Here is a 25,112-nt window from a genome sequence, read left to right on the forward strand (position 1 = left end):
GTAGAACGGATAGTAAGGGCATAAGACACCAGAAGCTGGGACCGCCGAACAGAAAGGGGGGGGATCCCAGCTTCAACCAGGAGACTATCAACAGGGCTAGTAGGGAAGGCACCGGTGGCCAAACGGATACCACGATGGTGGACTGGATCCAGCACGTGCAGCGTGGAAGGAGCAGCTGAACCATAAACTTGACAACCATAGTCCAAACGTGACAGAACTAGAGCACGATAAAGACGGAGGAGGAGGGAACGGTCCGCACCCCAGGAGGAGTGGGCAAGGAAGCGAAGGACATTGAGTTTACGGAAACATCCTACCTTCAGGAGTCTGATATGGGGCAGCCAAGTGAGCTTGTTGTCGAAAAGGAGACCTAGGAAACGAAACTGTGGAACCACAGGCAATCTTTGTGCAGCGAGATAGAGCTCTGGATCAGGGTGGACCGTAGTACGGCGACAGAAGTGGACCACCCGCGATTTTAAAGGAGAGAATTGAAACCCGTGGGAGAGGGTCCATGCAGAGGCACGCCGTATAGCCACCTGGAGCTGCCGTTCTGCAGATGGCATCGAGGAGGAACTAACCCAAATGCAGAAATCATCCACATACAGGGCAGGGGCGACCAAGGGACCGACAGAGGCCACAAGTCCATCGATAGCAATGAGGAAAAGAAGGACACTCAACACAGAACCCTGTGGGATGCCCGTCTCCTGGGTCCGTGGAGAACTAAAAGCAGTACCAACTCGAACTCTGAATGACCGATGGATCAGGAACTGGCGGATAAAAATCGGGAGTGGGCCCCGAAGACCCCACTGATGAAGGGTTAGTAAGATGTGATGGCGCCAGGCCGTGTCATAGGCCTTGCGAAGGTCAAAAAACACTGCAACCAAATGGCGGCGCTGGGAAAAAGCCTGCCGAACTGCGGATTCCAAGCGAAGCAAATGATCGATTGGAGATCGTCCCTCTCGAAAGCCACACTGGTAAGGGGACAATAGATCCCGAGATTCGAGGACCCAAGTGAGCCGACGGGCTACCAGCCGTTCAAGTAACTTACAACCAACATTGGTCAAACTAATTGGCCGATAGCTGTCAACAGATAGGGGGTTCTGACCAGGCTTAAGGACAGGAACCACAATGCTATCCCTCCACTGAGAAGGGAAGTCACCCTGGAGCCAGATACGGTTAAACACCCGAAGAAGATGGTGCCGTTGTGGAGCACTGAGATGTTGAAGCAGCTGGTTATGAATGGAATCTGGGCCAGGAGCCGTATCATGAGAAGCAGATAGAGCAGAAAGAAATTCCCATTCAGTGAAAGGTTCGTTGTAAGATTCTGACTCACAAGTGGTGAAACATAAGGTGACAGCTTCAGCCTGCTGTTTTTGATGAAGGAAAGCAGCTGGATAGGAGGCCGACGCTGATGCCACTGCAAAATGGGTCGCAAGATGTTCTGCGAGAACTAATGGGTCCGTACAAATGCCATCTGGGAGGTGAAGGCCTGGGAGGGTGGACTGCCGATGGCAACCTTGGAGAGAGCGAAGTGTAGCCCATACCCGTGACAGAGGGACAGTAGAACCAAGGGAAGAAACGAATCGTTCCCAACATATCCGCTTGCTCTGTTTGATTAAATAACGGGCTTTAGCGCGAAGGCGCTTAAAGGTAGAAAGGCTGGCTACAGATGGGTGCCTCTTAAAGTGTTGCAAAGCTCGACGGCGATCACGGATGGCAATGGCAATGGCCGTACTCCACCACGGGACTTGCCGACGATGAAATTGTCCAGATGAGCGCGGGACAGCAAGGTTAGCAGCGCGAACAATCGCGTCAGACACGTCACGTAGGACGTCATCAATACAACCCAACAAAGAGGGAGAAAACTCGACCTGTGCAGTATATAGAGGCCAATCGGCGCGGTGGAAAGACCAACGAGGTAACCTCTCCATCGGGGAGCGGGAAGGGAGCGTGATAATCAACGGGAAATGGTCACTATCACAAAGGTCGTCGTGTGGCGACCAGTGTAATGAAGGGAGGAGAGAGGGAGAAGAAAGAGAAAGATCAATGGCAGAAAAGGTACCATGACCAGCACTGAAATGAGTAGGGGAGCCATCATTAAGAAGGCACAGGTCGTGGTCTGCAATAAATTGGTCGATAAGAAGACCTCGTCTAGATGGAAAGGCACTGCCCCACAAAGGATGATGAGCATTAAAATCCCCAAGGAGGAGGAAGGGAGGAGGAAGTTGCTGAAGAAGGGTGGTTAAGGCAGCAGGTGTAAGAGTCCTGTCAGGAGGGAGATAAAGATTGCATACTGTGACTGCAGAGTCTAAGTGGACCCTAACAGCAACTGCTTCCAATGTAGTTTGGAGAGGAATCCACGTGCTAGCAATGTCTGTACGGACCAACGTACAAACGCCACCAGAAGCCCGCAAGGGTCCGACCCGATTTCGACAGAAAACACGGAACCCACGGAGGGTCGGTGAGTGAGCATCAGTAAAATGAGATTCCTGGAGAACCACACAAGCTGCTGAGTAGGACGAAAGAAGGGATTTCAATTCCGGAAGGTGACGATAGTAGCCATTACAATTCCATTGGAGAACCACAGAATGATGGTTTAAATGAGGGCTGAACACGCTAAATCCAGTCATACCGCCGGGTCCCCACCTGTCACCGACAAGGAGGGGGCGACATCCATAAACGACAGGTCAGAATCCGGTTGTGAAGCCGGGGAAGGGACCTCCGGTGACACCAGAGGCTCTTTGTCCCGGGACTTATGTTTCTTCTTCTTTTCAGGCTGAGATCGAGGAGGGCTGTGTGGCATAATGGAGCCAGCTGCAGCAAGATCAGGAACAGAAAGAGACCGGGCGACCTGGGGGCCGATAGACCGCGGCTCTCGCGGTCGCCGCGCTGCAGCAGACCTTTGACCTGGAAGGTGCCGGGAAGGGGCATCCCGGGAGAGGCGCCCTTGACCGGCAGACGCCGAAGGAGTGGGACACTTCTCCGGCTGGGGAGGGGGAGCGGCGCCCAGAGGAGAAGGTGTGGGAGCCGCAGGGGAGGGGGGAAGGAGAGGGGTCCGGGACGGGGGTAAGGAAGGGGGAGGAAGGGATGAAGATGTAACCAAGGCGTAACTAGATGTCATGGACACAGGGTGCAATCGTGCATATTTCTTACGGGCCTCTGTGTAGCTTAAACGATCAAGAGACTTATACTCCTGTATCTTTTTTTCTTTCTTATAGACTGGGCAATCTGCTGAACGTGGAGAATGACTACCATGACAATTTACACATACAGGAGGGGGAACACAGGGACTCCCCTCATGGAGTGGACGTCCACAGTCACCACAGAGAGGGTCCTGGGTACAGCGAGAAGACATGTGGCCAAAACGCAAGCACTTAAAACACCGCATAGGAGGTGGGATGTACGGCTTCACATCACAGCGATAGACCATAATCTTAACTTTCTCAGGAAGGGTATCCCCTTCAAAGGCCAGGATAAAGGCACCAGTATCAATACGATTATCTTTAGGACCCTTCTGAACACGCCGAACAAAGTGAACACCCCGCCGTCCGAGATTGTCCCGAAGTTCCTCATCAGTTTGAAGGATGAGGTCTCTGTGAAAAATCACACCTTGTACCATATTTAGAGACTGGTGAGGGGTAATGGACACAGGAATTGTGCCAAGATGGGTACAGGCACGAAGGGCCGCAGATTGGGCAGCCGAAGCAGTTTTTATCAGTAATGAACCCGACCGCATCTTGCTCAGGGAGTCCACTTCGCCGAACTTGTCTTCAATGTGTTCCACAAAGAATAAAGGTTTGACACCGGTGAAAGTATCTCCATCAGTCCTGGTGCAAACTAGATAACGGGGGAAAGGTTTTGCCCCTAGACGACGGGCCTGACCCTCCTCCCAGGGGGTAGCCACGGAAGGGAAGGCCGAAGGGGCAAGAGAAGCAGCACTTGAGGAATCAGTACCACGCAGAGAGACGGCCGCAGAAGAGCGGCCAGAGGTTTGGACCCTTATGCGTTTCATCTGCATAGCGTCCGCCCTGATACCACCCACTCCGATCAGGGGCTCTCCCCACGGGCGCCACCCAGCCACAGCAAGGGCCGTCTGGCACGGCGGCCATTGCCGGGAGTTCCGATGCTCCAGGATGACGAGCAACCACTCCAAGGCATGCATGAGGAGGTCACAGCTCAGGTATCAGAAGTGTGATCCCTGTGTGTTCAGGGGGCTCAACCAAAAGGGTACATAGCGACCCCACCACACGGGCTGGCTACCGTGCTGGCTATGCACCCTAGCATCAGACAACGACGTAGAAGAAAAGGTGGAATATACTAGGAGGGCACACGTCGGAGACACTAGGTAAGGTGCTCTTCCCCAAATGGCTCACACTACGGAAAGAGAAATTTTGGAATGGAGGTCAAACCCCAGAGGGGGACCAAGGAATGCCAAAAGGAGGAGATGATTACGCAACAAAGCCAGAGTGTAAAACCAACAGAACCAGGAGGATAGCGGGGGCCAACATAAGCAAGGACACCAATAGAGGGAGAGGAGAGGGCGAGGGGAAAGGGGTATGGAGGGGAAAGGAGGGGAAGGGAAAGGAAATGCAGCCCGGGAGAGAAAGAAGGCTGCAATGGCTCGGGGCCCCGTGCTCGCCACGCACGTATCCACGAAAGAGTTGTGGACCCCCTGGGGGGTCTGGCGGAGGAGGGGGAGCTGCACCTGAAGGGGTGGGTAGGGGTACTGAGGGTGAAGGGGTGTGGGAGAGGGGGTGGAGGAGGAGGAGGAGGATGATGAAGGCATGAGGCGAAGGGGATGAGGCTGGGAAGAGGAGGGGGTAGGAGGGGGAATGGACGTAATTGAAGCAAAAGTAGAAGTCATAGACATGGGATGGAGCCGGTCATATTTTTGATGAGCCACAGTGTAGGTGAGCCGATCTAAGATTTTGTACTTTGTTTCACAAACACCAGGCATGTAGGCGAGCGTGGAGAATGCTCTCCATTACAATTTACACACATTGGTGGGGGAACACAGGCACTCCCCTCATGGACGGGGGGCCCACAGTCACCACAGAGGGGATCGGTGGTTCAGCAGGAAGACATGTCCAAACCATAAGCATTTAAAGCACCTCATCGGTGGTGGAATGTAAGGTTTTACATCAAACCAATACACCATTACCTTAACCTTCTCTGGGAGGACATACCCCCCAAAGGCCAGGATAAAGGCACCCATAGCGATGCAATTGTTTTGAGGGCCTCACTGCACACGGCGGTTACAACGAACCCCTCGCCGCTCAAGGTTAGCACAGAGCGCCTTGTCAGTTCGCAGAAGAAGATCTCAGTGGAAAATAATGCCCTGTACTGAGTTCAAAGATTGGTGGGGTGTGACGGAGACTGGGACATCACCAAGACAGTCACAAGCATGCAGGGTGTCAGATTGGGCAGCAGAAAATGTCTTGATGAGCAAAGCACCAGACCACATTTTACTCATTGATTCAAATTTGCCAAACTTATCTTCAATCATCTCCACGAAAAACAAAGGCTCAGTTGTGGCAAAACTATCACCATCCATCCTGGTACAAACCAGGTATCGAAGGAAAGGTTTCAACCCAAGCCGGCGAGCTTGACCCTCCTCCCATGGGGTGGCCAGGGAGGGGAAGGCTGAAGGAGTGTCACGTTGGCTACCACTCTTAGAGACGGCCACAGAATGGCCAGTATGGTGAAGCTTTTGTCACTTCATGCGCAAGGCGTCCGCCCTAGTACCACACATTCCGATCAGGGGCTCGGCCCGTGGGCGCCACCCAGCCACAGCAAGGGCCGTCTGGCACGGCGGCCACTGCAGGGAGTTCTGGTGCCCCAAAACGATGAGCATCGACTCCTGGTCATGCACGAGGCATTAACAGCTCAGGTACTAGTAGTGTGATCCTGTGGTGTCAGGGGGCTCAGCCAAGTGGGTGCTTAACAGCCCCACCACACGGACTGGCTACCATGCTGGTGACCTAGGAGGAGGGGGGCCAGGGAGCAAAGGCAAAGGGGAGGGGAGGGGAGGGGGAGAGGAACCTGCATCATGGAAGCTAGGTAGGGGGTTCATCCCCAAATGGCTCACAATGAATGGAAAATTTTGGAAATGGAGGTCAAACCCGAAAAGGAGATGGAAACAGCAAACTAAACAATAGCACAGACCAAAACAAAGCCAGGAGGATAGCCAGGTCGACATAAAGAAGTCCACTAAGAGGGAAAAGAGTGGGCAGGGACAAAGAAGCAAGGATAAGGAGGGAGGGAAACAGGGATGGTAATGCAGGCAAGAAAGGAAAGGAGATTGCAATAGCTCGGGGCCCCGTGCACGCCACACACGTGCCCACAAAAGGACTGTGGGCCCCCTCGGGGGACTGACACTGAGGTCTGCCTCAAACTAATATTGCACGATCTGGGTATTCCCACACCAAATGACTCTAAAACTGTCATGATGGAATTGGATGGCCAGTAAAAAATTCCAACAAGTACCTCATTTCATTCAGACCTGTTATACAGATCTAGAAAACTTCAGTCACATTCAAATTCAATCTCAATAGAGAGAGTATTTTTTTCAACTGTAATGAACACCCCCTTTCCTGTGGCATCTGATCTGTACTCCTCATTTAAGTTCCATGACTCGCCAAGTATTTTAGAGCCTTCTAATTCAGGTTTCGTCCAGCTCTCAGTCCTGAGAATAATTTGAGTGCGACCAGTTTCTTGAAAGGCAGTAAATTTGGTAATTTTGTTATGAACACTTTGACAATTTACTGTTAAAATTTTGACAGTCGAAGTTTCTTTACTATGGATACAGTCTGATATCGCTATCTTCATGGCTGACTGGTTAGTGTTCATCAGAATACCTCAAATTATGGCCTAGCCTAAAAAACTGCTATGTGGATTGCACAAGTACTCTGCTACCCAAAAAGCTGCTTCCTTTGTGTAGTACATTCCTGACCTATCAAGGGGAGTCTAACAATTCTCTACTTGATAATACAGGTCCACAAAATCGGCAGCCAAAACCGTCGCACAGTGAATGAAGCCTTTGGTTGAGACCCTCCACTCGGTTTCAAATCAAAGGATACTCATCAAACCTGGAAACAATGCTGCAAAATGCATGCTCTGGATGCACCTGACACACAAGCCCATCAGTCTTCACCACTTTTGCCAGCCGCTTACACGAACTGAGGATGGCCTCAGAACCTAAGTGATACACATCATTGTTGGTGACATGTGTCACACCTTGCAGATGACTGTACACACAATCGACAGCCACAGGCAAGGCTACCTCCAAATCTCAGAGGAGGCCCCGTGGAATAAATATCAAGGGCATATTGGCTTTCTTTCTGGATATGAATTCTATCTCCCTAAGGGGCTCCATAACGCACCTAACACTAAAGCTCCTGATAACCAACAAACCCCTCCTCACGTGTGCCTGCTCGGACCCTGCTAAAGGAGTAGCTACCTGTCCTCTCAGAGGCTGAAGAGGTGAGGCCAGATGGCCAGCCTCTACACTGAATATGATTACACATTCCTGATTCACTGTGTGTACCATCTGCCACACTGGTAGGGAACAACAATTTTCTCCGTGTTTGTAAAATACTTTCAATATAGCAGTTTCTATTGTTTTAAGAATGAACTGCAGTCACAGTGATTAGAGCAGAACAAATAGCTTATGTGTTCTAAAGTGTTCCATCATCATCATCATCATCATCTCATCATCATCATCATCATCACCACTGGTAAAAAAAAAAAAAAAAAAAAAAAGGCGTAGTAAGCACTACGATGATACTGCAAGTGATTATCAGACTGATGTTCCAATTTAGGATTTTACATTTATGTCCAAATTTCACCAGTAATTTTTAATGTCATTCTTCTCACAGTCAGAATTGTACAAATGAATATGGCATCTTGTCATAGATTCACTTCTGTATTTCCATTTATTGTAAGAGTAAGTACCACCAAGCACACACATGATAAAATTTGGAATACAATCAACAGAAAAACTGCTAAGCATAGTGATAATTTCTGCATAGCCCATTGCATTTTCTCCATCAAATTCTTTTCAGTGACACCAGCTGACAGACTAAAGGGAGTATACACGAGATGTTCGTCGTCTTTAAAAGTTGCTATGCATTTAGGCTTAAAAATTTCCTCGCTATGCATTTAGACTTAAAAATTTCAGCCAATTATGTCACAGCTTGGTACTGTATGACAATTCTGATCAACCAGAGGCAGATCCAAGGGGAGGTGGGAGGGATGAGTGCTCATGGACGTTATGATTCTTCCCCCACCCCAACCTCCAAAAAAAAAAAAAACACACGCACAGTAATTGTATTTATATTTTTAAATATCTCATATTCCACTGCCCCCCCTGCCGCCCCATTAACCACACACTTCAAGTAGGTGGAGTAGCTTGCATGGCTCTATGGTACAGATAGCAATACTGTACATTCAGCACACAATGGAGGGGTATTTGTGGACAGGCCAAACAGACAGGTATTTCCTGGAAAGAAGCAGCAGCCCTTTCAGTAGCTGCCAGGATTATAGTTTGTGTGATTACTGATCTGTCCTTGTAACTTAAACAGCATGGTCTTGCTATATGATGGCACTTTGAGCAGCTAAAATCAGAGAGAAAGTACAGCCATTATATTTTCTAAGGACATGTAGGTCTACTGGGTGATTAAATGATGATGGCATCTTCCTGTGTAAAATATTCCAAAGGTAAAATTCATATATTTGACCCTGAATTACTCCTGATGATGATGTCAGCAGCAGACATAAACAAATCTACAGGTCAGGGTATGGAATGTTAGGTACCTTAATTGGGTAGGAAGGCTACAGAATTTATAATGAGAAATAAATAAGTTGAAGTTAAATTTAGTGAAGTCCTGTGGCAAGAAGAACAAGAGTTCTGATCAGGTCAGTACAGAGTTATCAACATAAAATCAAGTAGGACTAATTGAAGAGTAGTTCTAACTATGTATTAAAAAAATTGGAATGAAGCTGACCTACAATGAGCACCATAGTTAACACAATACTGTATGCAAGAAAGACACAAATCCAACACTCCACCACAGTTTTACAGATCTATATGCCCACTAATGATGAAGAGTTTGAAACTATACATGATGACGTACAAGAAATTACGAAACAGTTAAGGGAGGAGGGTGAAAATTTAATTATGATCGAGGACTGGAATTCAACAGTAGGAAAAAAAGAGAAGGGAAAAGAGGAGAAGGAAAAGTATTAGGAGAAAATGGAGTGGGAAAGAAGAATGAAAGGGTAAGCCACCCAGTAGAATTTTGCAATGAGCACAATTTAATCAATCCTAATATGTTACTTGCTTTAAACATCATGAAAGGCGTTATACATACGGAAGCAACTTGGAGACATCAAACATAACATATTTATAACAGAGAGATTTCAAATCAGATTTTAATCTGAAAAACAATTCCTGTGGCAGATATACACTCTGAGTATAATTTATTGTTTGTGAACTGCAGATTGCACATGAAGTAATTGCAGACATATAGGAAATTAGGGAGATGGGATGTGAATAAGTTCAAACTACAGGAGGTTCTTGAGATTTCAAAAAGAATGACTGAAACAATGAAAAGGGAAACATTAGAAAATGGATGGGTAGCTGTGTGAGATGAAGGCAAAAATACAAGATTCAGAAGAAATACACTCCTGGAAATGGAAAAAAGAACACATTGACACCGGTGTGTCAGACCCACCATACTTGCTCCGGACACTGCGAGAGGGCTGTACAAGCAATGATCACACGCACGGCACAGCGGACACACCAGGAACCGCGGTGTTGGCCGTTGAATGGCGCTAGCTGCGCAGCATTTGTGCACCGCCGCCCTCAGTGTCAGCCAGTTTGCCGTGGCATACGGAGCTCCATCGCAGTCTTTAACACTGGTAGCATGCCGCGACAGCGTGGACGTGAACCGTATGTGCAGTTGACGGACTTTGAGCGAGGGCGTATAGTGGGCATGCGGGAGGCCGGGTGGACGTACCGCCGAATTGCTCAACACGTGGCGCGTGAGGTCTCCACAGTACATCGATGTTGTCGCCAGTGGTCGGCAGAAGGTGCACGTGCCCGTCGACCTGGGACCGGACCACAGCGACGCACGGATGCACGCCAAGACCGTAGGATCCTACGCAGTGCCGTAGGGGACCGCACCGCCACTTCCCAGCAAATTAGGGACGCTGTTGCTCCTGGGGTATCGGCGAGGACCATTCGCAACCGTCTCCATGAAGCTGGGCTACGGTCCCGCACACCGTTAGGCCGTCTTCCGCTCACGCCCCAACATCGTGCAGCCCGCCTCCAGTGGTGTCGCGACAGGCGTGAATGGAGGGACGAATGGAGACATGTCGTCTTCAGCGATGAGAGTCGCTTCTGCCTTGGTGCCAATGATGGTCGTATGCGTGTTTGGCGCCGTGCAGGTGAGCGCCACAATCAGGACTGCATACCACCGAGGCACACAGGGCCAACACCCGGCATCATGGTGTGGGGAGCGATCTCCTACACTGGCCGTACACCACTGGTGATCGTCGAGGGGACACTGAATAGTGCACGGTACATCCAAACCGTCATCGAACCCATCGTTCTACCATTCCTAGACCGGCAAGGGAACTTGCTGTTCCAACAGGACAATGCACGTCCGCATGTATCCCGTGCCACCCAACGTGCTCTAGAAGGTGTAAGTCAACTACCCTGGCCTGCAAGATCTCCGGATCTGTCCCCCATTGAGCATGTTTGGGACTGGATGAAGCGTCGTCTCACGCGGTCTGCACGTCCAGCACGAACGCTGGTCCAACTGAGGCGCCAGGTGGAAATGGCATGGCAAGCCGTTCCACAGGACTACATCCAGCATCTCTACGATCGTCTCCATGGGAGAATAGCAGCCTGCATTGCTGCGAAAGGTGGATACTAGTGCCGACATTGTGCATGCTCTGTTGCCTGTGTCAATGTGCCTGTGGTTCTGTCAGTGTGATCATGTGATGTATCTGACCCCAGGAATGTGTCAATAAAGTTTCCCCTTCCTGGGACAATGAATTCACGGTGTTCTTATTTCAATTTCCAGGAGTGTACTTGCAATATCCACAAGATATTGAATTTAACAGATCAAGGAGAAAATATAAAAATGCAGCAGCCAAAAGGGAATACATCTGTCTAATAAATAAGATTGACAGGACATGCAAACTGGCAAAGCAGGAACATCTATGTGAGTAATGCAAGGTTGTACAAGGCATGTCCGGAAACTAAGTACCACTGTGAAAAAAACTCAAAAAACATTTTTTTTCCAAATCAAAATTTATTTTTGCAAGAAGGAGCATGTCTTAAATCATTTTTGTACATAGCTGCCACCACTGTTCAGAAATTTGCTATAGCGAACCAACTTTTCTGTTCCCTATTCATAGAAAGATGTCGCCAGTGCAGACAGCCACTGCTGAACACTTTATTTGGGACGTCATGAGCGCTTTCAAAGCACTTTCCTCCAAAATCACACATCAAGTTCGAGAATGAATAGAAGGCAGAAGGTATGAGAGTGGGACTGTACAGAGGGTGATCAAACTGCTTTCAACTGAACAGTTGAATAAGGTTTTGAGTGACACTAACAGAACAGGGAAACACATTGTCATGAAGCAACACAATGCCTTGACTGGGCATTCCACACCTTTTGTTCTCAATTGCACACCAAAGTATTATCAGTGTTTCACAGTATCAGGCCACATTGACAGTTTCACCTCTGGGAAGGAACTCAACGAGCAGTATGTCCTGTCTGCCTCAGAACACAGTGCACATGATTTTTTGTGCTGAAAATGTTTTGAATTTCTGTTCTTTGGGGGATTGTGAGTGCCTCCACTACATCGACTGTTGCTTCGACACGACAAATCCAAGTTTCATCACTGCTCACAATTCTGTTTAAGAGTTATCTCCCTCATCAATATATTGGGTACGAAATGTCCAAGCTCTGCCAAGTTGCTTCCTTTTGTGGAAACCTGTAAATATTTTCAGAGCCCAATGGGAACACAATATGTGAAAATTTAAGGAATTGTGACACACGCAATAAGTTCTTGGAATTTCTGGAAACTCACCACAAAGCATTCTTATTGTGAACCATCTGTTTTCATTCACTTTCTATGCTAAACCATTAACATTGGCTCGTCCATCATTAAAACGTCTCACGCACTTTCTCACCATTCCACCAGTCATTACATTTTGACCACAAATCTCTACAAGTTGACAACAAATTTCACCTGGGTTAACTTACTTTGTGTTCATCAACTGTACTACAGAATGCACTTCAAAGTCGGCAGGCTCAGAGATTGTCTTAAACAATTTGAATAATCACTAACAAATATAAACATAGCACAATCTGTCTGTAATGGAGTCAGTGGAAAGCCAATGAACCAGAGAGACGAGTGTGAATGTGAGGAACTGCAACACTAGCAGAGCAGTGGCGGTAGAATGAAACATTGATGTGTATGGGAAAGTGAGATGCTGTGTATGCTTACAGAGACAAAAGAATCACCTATTTGAATATTAAGAGCTCAGATGGCCAACCCATACCAAGTAAAGAAGGGGGAGAGCGAAGCCAAAAAGGCAGACTGAATAAATAGGAGATCTTTACAAGCGAAACAATATTACAGACGGAGAGGAGGACATAAATGAAGAAGAGATGGGAGACACAATCATGCCAGAAGAATTTGACACAGCTGCACTGAAGAAATTCCCCAGAAGTAGATAACATTCCCTTAGAATTACTGAGATCCTTGGGAGAACCAGTAATGACAAAACTATTTCACCATCTATGCCGGATATATCAGGTGAGTGAAATACCCTCAGATTTCAAGAAGAATGCAGTAATTCCTAGTCCAAAGACTGCAAGTGCCAACAAACGTGAATGTACTAAGCCACCAGTTACGGATGCAAGGAACTGACATGAATTACTTATAGAAAAATGGAAATATTGGTGGGGGCCAAGCTTGGGGATGATAATTTATAGTTCAAGAGAAATGTAGTAAGATGTGAGGCAATAATGACACTATGACTTATCTTAGAAGACAAACTGAAGAAAGACAAACCTATATTTATAGAATATGTAGAATTACAGAAAGAAAGCTTTTTTAACAACATAAAATGGAAAACACTATTTGAAATAATGTAGGTAGCAGGAATAAAACATATGTAGTTAAAGTTTATTTACAACTTGTACAGGAACAAGATTGCAGTTATAAGAGTTGAAGGACAAGAAAGGGAAGTAGTAGTCGAGAAGGGGGGTGAAACTAGCTGCAGCGTGTCCCTAATGTTATTCAATCTGTGCACTGAGCAAACAGCAGAGGAAATCAACGAGAAATTTGGAAAGGAAATTAATGTTCACAGGGAAGAAATAAAAATTTTGTGGTTTGCCAGTCACATCAAAATTCTGTCAGAGACACAAAAGGAGTAGCAGGAATAGTTGAACAGAATATATAGTGTCCTGAAAAGAGGTGATAGGGTGAATAACTTTGCTGTTGGTGGGGAGGCTTGCATGCCTCAGCGATACAGATAGCTGTATCATAAGTGCAACCACAATAGAGGGGTATCTGTTGAGAGGCCTGACAAACACGTGGTTCCTGAAGAGGGGCAGCAGCCTTTACAGTAGTTGCAGAGGCAACAGTCTGCATGATTGACTGAACTAGCATTGTAACACCAACCAAAACAGCATCGCTAAGCTGCTACTGCAAATGGCTGAAAGCAAGGGGAAACTACGGCTGTAATTTCTCCCAAGGGCATGCAGCTTTACTGTAAGGTCAAATGATGGTGGCATTCTCTTGGATAAAATAGAGATAAAATAGTTCCCCATTCTGATCTCCGGGTGTGGACTACTCATGAGGATGTCCTTATCAGAAGAAACAAAACTGGCGTTTTACGCATTGGCGTGTGGAATGTCAGATCCCTTAATCAGGTAGGCAGGGTAGAAAATTTAAAAAAGGAAATGGATAGGTTAAAGTTAGATATTGTGGGAATTAGTGAAGTTTGGTGGCAGAAGGAACAGGACTTCTGGTCAGGTGAATACAGGGTTATAAATACAAAATCAAATAGAGGTAATGTGGGAGAAAGTATAATAATGAACAAAAAATAGAAATGAGGGTAAGCTACTACAAACAGCACAATGAACGCATATTGTAGCCAAGATAGGCATGAAGCCCACACCTATCACAGTAGTACAAGTTTGTATGCCAACCAGATCTGCAGATGACGAAATGTATGATGAGATAAAAGAAATTATTCAGATAGTGAAGGGAGACAAAAATTTAATAGTCACAGCGAACTGGAATTAGACAGTAGGAAAAGGAAGAGAAGGAAAAGCAATATGTGAATATGGACTGGGGGTAAGGAATGAAAGAGGTAACCGCCTGGTAGAATTTTGCTCGGAGCATAACTTAATCATAGTTAACACTTGTGACTACGAAGCCTTTCGCGGCGGAGTCCTTGCATAAAAAGTTCTCGGTTTACTTGCCGCGTCAAATTTGGATAAAATCCCATGATCAGCCTAGATGTGGTCTCTTTGTTTACAAAGGTTCCAGTGGAAGATACGTTAAAAATGTTGGCTGCTCATTTCTCTCCTGAAATACTGAAGTTATTTCGACACACTTTGACGACCACCTATTTTTTGTATGGTGGAAAATATTATGAAATGATTGACGGAACAGCCATGGGTTCGCCACTGTCACCAGCCATAGCTAACTTCTTCATGGAGGATTTCGAAGAACGAGCGTTGAACAGTGCTCCCTTACGTCCATCCTGCTTCTTCAGGTATGTTGATGATACATTTTTAATCTGGCCACATGGCAATGAGGCACTGCAGCAGTTTGTTGAACATTTGAATGGTATACATCAGAACATAAGATTTACAGTGGAGGTGGAGAAGGATGGAAAGTTACCCTTCTTAGATGTACTGGTGGAGCGAAAATCAGATGGACGTCTCGGACATTCTGTGCACAGAAAACCGACACATACAGATTTGTATCTAAACGCGCGTAGTTTTCACCACCCAGCTCAGAAGAGAGCTATGCTGAACACCTTGGTACACAGAGCAAGGACTATTTCGGACAAGGATCATATCGGCTCCGAGATTAACCATCTGACGACGGTATTTATAAAAAATGGTTATTCTGTTCGTGATATCAGATCTACTCTGGCGAAGAAACCAAGAAAGGACGCTGTTCGAACAGATCAAGAGGACCAACACATCGCGCGGCTACCATTCTGCGGTGCAACGACCAGCAAGATCGGCAGAGTCCTGAGCCGGCAGGGAATCAGACCAGTCTTCCGGCCACCCAGGAAGATTAAGGAAATGCTGCGACCCGTGAAAGATAATCTTGGCCTGAGAGTACCGGGAATTTACAGCATTCCTTGCGAGTGTGGGAAAAGTTATGTGGGCCAGTCTATAAGAACTGTTGCCGATCGCTGTGTGGAACATCAGCGTCACCTGAAATACAGGTATCTAGAAAAATCAGCGGTGGCTGAGCACAGTTTGTTAAATAAACATAAGATTTTATTCGATGAAACAAGACTACTTGCTCACGCTTCAAACTATTGGGACTCTGTCATCAGGGAAGCAGTTGAAATTAGACTCTGTGAAAATAATTTCAACAGAGATTCCGGTTATGCACTCAGCAATGCATGGAAGCGCGCAATTGATATAGAAAGAGCACAGAGGGAGACTTCTTACATTCCTCGCAGTTCTCCGCCTGTTGCGATGGATGGCGCTGCAAGCAACGCTGGATAAAGCGCGCAAACAAAATCTATGGATATAGAGGCCGCCACCTCAGTAGGCATCGGTTTCACCGTGACGTCATCCAGCCAATGAGAAGCCGTCCACTGCTTATAAAAGCGGAAGCCTCACCGGTCCACGACAGTCAGTTTTACCCCTGACGAAGATGACGGAGGTAGTCATCGAAAGCTTGGGATTTTATCCAAATTTGACGCGGCAAGTAAACCGAGAACTTTTTATGCATAGTTAACACTTGATTTAAGAATCATGACAGAAGATGATATATGTGGAAGAGACCTGGAGACACCAGGGGGTTTCAGATTGCTCATATAATGGTAAGACAGTGATTCAGGTACCAGGTTTTAAATTGTAAGACATTTCCAGGGGCACACGTGGACTCTGACCACATTTTATTGCTTATGAACCGTGGATTAAAATCGAACAAACTGCAAAAAGCTAGGAATTTAAGGAGATGGAACCCAGATAAACTGAAAAAACCAGAAGTTTTATGGAGAGTTTCAGGGGGAGCATTAGGGAACGACTGACAAGAACTAGGGAAAGGAACACAGTAGAAGAAGAATGGGTAGCTTTGAAAGATGAAATAGTGAAGGCAACGGAGGATCAAGTAGGTAAAAAGATGAGGGATGGTAGAAATCCTTGAGTAACACAAGATATACTGAATTTGACTGATGAAAGGAGAACATACAAAAATGCAGTAAATGAAGCAGGCAAAAAGGAATACAAATGTCTCAAAATTGATATTGACAAGAAGTGCAAAATGGCGAAGCGGTAATGGCTACAGGACAAATGTAAGGATATAGAAGCACATATCACAAGAGGTACGATAGACGCTGCCTACAGGAAAATTAAGACCGACCTTTGAAGAAAAGTGAACCACCTGTATGAATATCAAGAGTTCAAATGGAATACCAATCCTGAGCAAAGAAGGAAAAGCAGAAAGATGGAAGGAGTATATAGAGGGCCTATACAAGGGTGATGTATTTGAGGGCAATATTATGGAAATGGAACAGGACACAGATGAACACGAGATGGGAGATATGATAGTACCTGAAGAATTTAGCAGAGCACAGAAAGACCTAAGTTGAAACAATGCCCCGGGAGTAAAAAACATTCCGTTAGGACTATTACTGATAGCCTTGGGAGAGCCAGCCATGACAAAACTCTTCCATCTGGTGAGCAGCAGGTATGAGACAAGCGAAATACCCTCACACTTCATAAAGAATATAATAATTCCAATTCCAGAGAAAGCAGGGCTGACAGGTGTGAGAATTACCAAACTATCAGTCTAATAAGTCACAGTTGTAAAATACTAACACAAATTCTTTGCGGATAAATGGAAAAACTGGTAGAAGCCGACCTCGGAGAAAAACTTTTTGGATTCTGCAGAAAAGTTGGAACACGTGAGGCAATACTGATCCTAGGACTTCTCGTTCAGGAAAGGCAAACCCACTTTATAGCATTTGTAGACTTGGAGACCCTTTCGACAATGTTGAATGGAATAGTCTCTCTCAAATTCTGGAAGTGGTAGGGGTAAAATACAGGGAGTGAAAGGCTATTTAAAATTTGTACAGAAACCAAATGGCTGTTATAAGAGTTAAGGGGCACAGAAGGGAAGTAGTGGTTGAGGAGGTTGTAGCCTATCCTATATTTATTCAATCTGTATATTGAGCAAGCAGTAAAGGAGACAAAAGAAAAATTTGGAGTACGAATTAAAATCCCAGGGGAAGGAATAAAAACCTTGAGGTTTGCCGATGACATTGTAATTCTGTCAGAAACATCAAAGGACTTGGAAGAACAGTCGAACGGAATGGACAGTGTCCTGAACACGGGATATAAGATGAACATCAACAAAAGTAAAACAAGGATAATGGAATGTAGTCGAATTAAATCTGGAGACACTGAGGGCATTACATCAGGAAACGAGACACTTAAAGTAGTAGATGAGTATTGCTATTTGGGCAGCAAAATAACTGATGATGGTCGAAGTAGAGAGGATATAAAATGTAGACTGGCGATGGCAAGGAAAGCGTTTCTGAAGAAGAGAAATTTGTTAATGTTGAGTATAGATTTAAAAGTCAGGACGTCTTTTCTGAAAGTATTTGTATGGAATCTAGCAATGTATGGAAGTGAAACATGGATGATGAACAGTGTAGACAAGAAGAGAATAGAAGTCTTTGAAATGTGGTGCTATAGAAGAATCCTGGAGGTTAGATGCATAGATCACATAACTAATGACGAGATATTGAACAGATTGGGGAGAAGAGGGATTTGTGACAAACTTGACAAGAAGAAGGGATCGGTTGGTAGGATACATTCTGAGGCATCAAGGGATCACCAATTTAGTGTTGGAGGGAAGTGTTGAGAGTACAAATTGTAGAGGGACACCAAGAGATGATGATGATGTTTGGTTTGTGGGGTGCTCAACTGCACAGTCATCAGCACCCATGCACATTCCCAATCTGAACGTAGTCCATAAACTGCCCAAATCGATGAAAATATTGAAAAACTTTGACAGCTTGTGCTCAAACTGTTTATTTGGAAGTTTGAAGAAGATTGTGCAACAGTGTGTGGCAGACAGGAGACTGGTTCTTCCACCACTACAATGCATCTGCACACACAGCCATCTCTGTTAGACAGTTTTTGGCTAAAAATGGCATGGGTCCACTGCCCTATGCACCTTACTCGCCTGACCTGGCTCCATGAGACTTTTTCTTATTTCCATGCATGAAAAGGGGCATGGAAGGACAATGATTTGACAACACTGAAGAAGTAAAGAACCTAATGAGGGAGGAGCTGTCAGCCAATTGTAAAGATGACTACAAAAAATGTTTTGAACAGTGGAAGCACTGGTGGGACAAATGTATTAGTGGTAATGGAGAGTTTTTGGAGGGGATAAGGTTGTTTTGTAAACAATTTGAAAATGTATAACTTTTAAAAACTAATGCCAATTTGTGTGTGTGTGTGGGGGGGGGGGGGGGGGGGGGGCACCCCCTCATATTTCTGCTTCAGCCCCTACAGCGCCATGAAGTTACGATATGTGGTGGCACTAGATGTACCTTTCAAAATGGCATCTGTAATGGAGGTGCATTCAAAGCAGAGAGCTGTGATTGAATTTCTTTTGGCAGTAAACCAGAGCATCACAGACACTTGCAGAATGTCTATAAAGACCTGGGTATGAACAAAAGCATGGTAAGTTGTTGGGCGATGTGTCTGTGATCACCACAACAAGGTCATGTAAACCTGTCTGATCTCCGGCATACCGGCTGGCTGCACAGAAACTCCACTGGGTAACATTATGACAGGGGGCATTGTGCATCATGGAGAGGTTTTCAAGAGAGCACTTCCCAGGAAAAGTTGGACAACCTATTACTTCCCCCCACCTTGCATAATGACCATGATGAGAAAATTTGAGAAATTAGAGCCAATGCAGAGACTTACTGACAATCGTTCTTTCCAAGAGCCACTCGCAAGTGGAACAGGGTAGGGAGAATCAGTTAAAGGTGCCAGAAGTACTCTCCACCACACACCACTAGGTGGCTTCTGGATTATGATGTAGATGTAATGAATGTCCAGAATGCTCAATCCTTCAACAGATGTCTACAAGACAATCATAGGTGAGCATCACATATTACTCTTACAGCACATTTATGAGCTATGGAGACTTTCTTTCTTAAAGATGGGTTAGCCCAGAATATATTCTATATGACATTATTGAATGAAAATATACAAAAAATGTCAACTTACTGATGCGTCTCTACCCAAGATTTGCAATGATCTAATTGCAACCGTGGCTGAACTAAGTTGTTTTAGGAGTTTCAAAATGTGCTTTTTCCAGTTTAAATTCTCATCAATGTGGACATCCCATTTATTATTTCATCATCATGTGTTACAATTATCATTGGTGTAATACCTTTACATGTGCAGAACTGAACATGTTGTGTGTTTTAAAACTGAGATTGAGACCATTTGCAGAAAACCTGTCAATGATACTTACAAGAACATTATTTACCATTTCTTCTGTTTCTGTTTGTGTGCTTGGAGTGAGGAGAGTACTAATTCTGCTTGTTGTATATTACATGGGCGATCATTTACTTACCAGTATGAGGAACAATAGTGGACATAAGTTTCAGTGCTGGGGAACCCCATATGTGATTTCTCCCTGTTCAAAATAATGGCCCTGGACTAAGTTGGTTGATTTCTAAGTACAACTTTTTGCAATTTTTTGATTACATATGACATTGTCCATTGGTTGGCTAAGCCATCAATCCCATAAAACTTTAACAATATAATGAAACGGATAGTTGCTACTCACCGTATAGCGGAGATGCTGAGTCACAGAAAGGCACAACAAAAAGACTGTCGGAAAGTTAGCTTTCAGCCAATAAGGCCTTTGTCAAAAGAAGACAACATACACACATGCACACTCTCATGCAAATGCAACTCACACACCCATGACCACAGTCTCTGGCAGCTGGCAGTCTCACTCTATCTACCAGAGACTGTGGTCATATATGTGTGTGTGTGTGTGTGTGTGTGTGTGTGTGTGTGTGTGTGTGTGTGTGTGTGTGTTTTGCCTACTTTTGACAAAGGCCTTGTTGGAAGAAAGTTAACTTTCCAACAGACTTTTTGTAGTGCCTTTCTGCAATTCAGCATCTCTGCTGTATGGTGAGCAGCAACTACCCTTTTCATTATATTGTTACATTCCATCCTGGATTTTCAATAAAATTTTAATTTATCTAGGAGAATACTGTGATTCACGCAGCCAAATGCCTTATAAAGGTCACATTATTTTATTATTTAATGCCTGTAAAATCCAGTGAGTGAACATATAAATGGCATTCTCAGTAGACCAACTCTTCTGAATCCCAAGCTGTGATTTGCTGAGGACATTATTGCTCCTCAGGTGAGATACTGTTCCAGAATACATCACCTCAAACATTCTGGAGCATGATGTTAGCAGTAAAAGAAGTCAGTAGTTATTGACATTTCTCATATTACCTTTCATAAATAGGCATATTTCAGTCTTTCTGCAAAATACCTGGAGTTTGTGATGCATTATGTATTTCAGATAAGGCCAGGCTTACTGTATGGCAACAAACATCTATGATTCTATTGAAAACACCATCAAAACCAATGAGCTTTTATTCTGAAGAGAATATATAATTTTCTTAATTTCACAAGGAGAGGTTGGTGATGCATTCACATGATTGAATTTTATGAGAGTTACTTTTTCAACACACTGCTGTGATTTTTCTCTTGAACTGTTTGTGTCTACACTATTATATTTAAGAAATGATTATTACATATCTTTGCTACTTGTGGTTCATCATTCATAGCCCTTCAATTCAGTTGTGTTATTATCCTGTTCTGTGGCTGGGTGCCCTGTCTCTTGCTTCACTGCTTACCATATAGACTTGAGTCTGTTGTAAGAATTACTGATTTCTGATGTTACATGCATGTTCCTTGATTTTTTAATAACCTTCCTTAGTATTCAGAGTAGTTTTGTACGATGCAACTACTGCAGGTTCTTTATTTGTTTTTGCAGCAAATACATGTCCCTTTTCCTTTCACAAGATGCTTTAAATCCTCTGGTAACTCATGGGTTTCTTTCTTTTTTTTTTTTTTTTTTTTTTTTACATGGTTGTTTATAATGTCGTTTCGGACTAGCTCACACAGAAAGCTATTTTCAAGTAATGATATACATTTACCATGAAACAGATTAAATTTTATCTGAGCATTTTGTCCATTATTCATCCCAGGGGCACATCTTGTAAAATATTCAGAGAAATAATTTTCCTGGAGTCATTAATTAATCTTAACTGATTTACACTGAGGACTATGCATACTGTAAGGCAGTATGTTATTTATCTTAACTAACTGTGCATTGTGATCAGAGAGAGCACCTGTTAATGGGTAAATAGTTATTTAGTATATTCCATCAGGAAATGAAACTGTATTATAATTATTCAAATGCGATAACTACAACAAATACATATATTTAAAACAGCAGTCAAAATGTATATCTTTAATGATGAATACTACACAATTAAATATTACTTAGAGAAGGTAGAAGTTAATAATAGTAATGAAGTTCCATTAGTGCATAATACTAATGTCTTACCATTTTTCTGAGTTCACCATCTAATTCGCTATGAAGAGATACTGGTACTGGCTTTTAAGACGGGCAGAAAGAAGACAAGAAGGCTTGGCTGTACAGTTGTGATCCTACAGACATGCACTTGCTTGTGGTGCATGCAGAAAAAGATATAGAGAAACTACACAAACAGTGTGTAATTACTTTTAGGACATTAAGCCAACTTGTTTGTCTACACAAACATAAGACAATTGTATGTTACTATATATAACTGAATAAAGCAGTCTGTTTGTTAAAACACTGACATTGAGGCCTACAATCAGCTGGCCAGAGGTTCATGTCTATTAGCAATACTGAGTCGTGCTTGGGTAGCTCAGATGGTAGAGCACTTACCCGCGAAAGGCAAAGGTCCTGAGTTCGAGTCTCGGTCCGGCACACAGTTTTAATCTGCCAGCAAGTTTCATATCAGCGAACACTCCACTGCAGAGTGATAATCTCATTCTCAATACCGATTTTGATTTTCTGTAATTTTTCTAAATCATTACAGGCAAATGCCAAGGTGATTCTTTCAACAAGGGCATGGACAAACCTATCGGTCAACTTAACGCCTACTAATAGTGGGTGTTGGTTTTGTACTGTTATGTAATGATGGTGATGTATGCGACATCATACATGAAAAAAGCATGAGAGACGGGACACTGAAAAAAATTATGTCTACATTATTTTTTTAAATACAGGCTGCGGTAACATACTGAACTGTAGTGTAGTCTGATGTATAGGTTAGGCCGAAAGGTGACAACTTGGTTGGAAGTTTGCAAAGCCAACAAATGTAATTGCAAAATCTTTATTCTGGTGATATACTGACCTGTAGTGTAGCCTAAAGCCTAAGTTAGGTCAAAACACGAGAATGTGATTGTGAATTGATAAAACAGGCAGCAATTAGTCCACTCCCTCTCCTACACTCACTAAACAGAACAGTATATTCATATGCCCTCATATGTTGTCCTTGTATTAAACTGACACATCCTATATCATTTTAAAATGATATTTGGACAAAAAATTAGTAACATTAATGGCACTAATATTGTCCAACAAATTAACATTAACAGCAACAACTACTACTGCTACACTCTATTAATGATTATCAAGAATATAAACGTATGTAATAACATTAAAATAAAAGACACCACTTTGAAAATAAGTCATTGCTTCCTCAGTCACATTACATAGCTTCAGTATATCTACTCCTACTTGCTAAACATTTTTACATATACTTGGTTAAAAAATTTGTGACCTACCTCAACTTTTCATCTCCCCCTTTTCGTCCAACGGCTTTAGGCGCACAAGTTTCTACAGGATCGTGCTCAGTTTTATTTCTTGTAGGTTTCTCATTTCTGTCCAAAGCCTGAACTTGATCTCTCATAGAGTTCTTAGTTACAGTACTATTTGAGTTATAAGACACTGTGCAGTTTCCGTATGCATGCGATCCTGGAAAAGTGTGCATGTCAATCTCCGGAAGTTTCTCGGGAACATTTTCATCTTCTGTAATCAAATTTGATAACCCGAATGGGTCAGTTCGGCGTGAATTTTGTTCTTCCTTTGCGAACTGTCCAAGCTCTCTTTTAAGTCTATTCTCACTAGCCTTTTGTTTGTGTAAACGTTCCGCAGCTACATTAGACAGTCTATTCCGTTTTGTGTCTGTCTGTTTACTAACAACTTCATGTATTTGTGCCTGGCTACCCGCTTTCAAAATCTGCGTTTCAATGTTTAACTTATTTTTGATTCCATCCTGCAAATCAGAAGCGTTTTCACTCAAAACCTTAACGGGGTTTCTGCTCAACCATCTGGTGCGGAATCTTTTTTGTGGGATGAAATTAATTTCACTTGTAAGGCGAACTAGAAGGTTAATCCTACTACCCATTTATACCAATAGATTACGCTATCGCTGTGTGCACTTCTGTTGTAGCACACTTATGTACAGTGCCTTGTTCCGAAGGATCAAACCAAAACAAACATGCTTATTGCTTATGTTTAACACAAACAGGATTGCCAACGGGGCAGATGGTGAATAGCAGCACCACAGTTATGTTAGACTTTGGTAGTACCACAGTATTAGAGTAGACACAGGTGAATAAGTAATAGTGAGTAAAACACATTTAGTGCCAGTAACTAGATTTGCACTTCCAGGTAAAATACATCGAACACAACAACTAACGAACATTTCATTAATTACATTCGTAGAACTCAAAGCTTACAATAGCATCTGAGAGGCCTATTATATTTCGCATGATGCATTTTGCCGCCGTTCCATCCGAAACATATTGTTCACACAATTCCAACACCCCCTTTTGAACATATATTTTGTGGCTTGCCTTCACAAAATAAACCAAATAGTCCCACAATCTTTTCAAACTTATCTTTGTCCAAGGGTTTTGTCAGATAACATGTCTGTATGTGTGGATGGATATGTGCGTGTGTGCGAGTGTATACCTGTCCTTTTTTCCCCCTAAGGTAAGTCTTTCCGCTCCCGGGATTGGAATGACTCCTTACCCTCTCCCTTAAAACCCACTTCCTTTCGTCTTCCCCTCTCCTTCCCTCTTTCCTGATGAGGCAACAGTTTGTTGCGAAAGCTTGAATTTTGTGTGTATGTTTGTGTGTCTATCGACCTGCCAGCGCTTTTGTTCGGTAAGTCACCTCATCTTTGTTTATATATATATATATATATATATATATATATATATATATATATATATATATATATATATATAGGGATCTGCCTTAGATTGCTTCACATTCATATTTATTAGAGTCTTATGTAGACATCGATTCCAGCAATGTTCACTCTGTTTAAGTCCATAAATACTTTTTCCTTTCCGATCTGGTTTTAATAGCTTCTCTTGGCTGAATGACATATATCTCCTCCTCCAATTTCCCATTTAAATATGCTATTTTTACATCTATATGATGAATTGTTAAATTTCGTTTTGCTGCCAAGGCTAAAAGACATCTCAATGAGACATACTTGACTACAGGTAAAAAAGTTTCTTTGTAATCTGCCCCTTGTTTTTGAGAATATCCTTTTACTACATGTCGTGCTTTATAACTTGGTGATGAATTTTCAGAGCTCTTCAAAGTGAATATCCATCTTGCCTGTAATGGCTTCTTATCTGCCGGCATATTTACCCATTCAAAGGTTTCGTTCTGAGATAAAGATTCCAATTCTCTCTCCA

The 25,112-nt window shown here is 43.9% G+C and overlaps 1 protein-coding gene across 1 annotated transcript in view; it reads right to left on the reverse strand.

The window, feature by feature from the left end:
- LOC124613068 (rRNA methyltransferase 3, mitochondrial) overlaps positions 1-23,964 on the reverse strand; it is a 66,027-nt gene extending 42,063 nt beyond the window's left edge. The window contains exon 1 of the mRNA XM_047141655.1: positions 23,181-23,964. Coding sequence (XP_046997611.1) covers positions 23,181-23,803 — 623 coding nt within the window. The 5' untranslated portion in view covers positions 23,804-23,964. The remainder of the gene's footprint in view (positions 1-23,180) is intronic.
- Positions 23,965-25,112: the final 1,148 nt, after the last annotated feature.

This window comes from Schistocerca americana, chromosome 1 (assembly GCF_021461395.2).
Source record: "Schistocerca americana isolate TAMUIC-IGC-003095 chromosome 1, iqSchAmer2.1, whole genome shotgun sequence".
Lineage (NCBI taxonomy): Eukaryota > Metazoa > Arthropoda > Insecta > Orthoptera > Acrididae > Schistocerca > Schistocerca americana.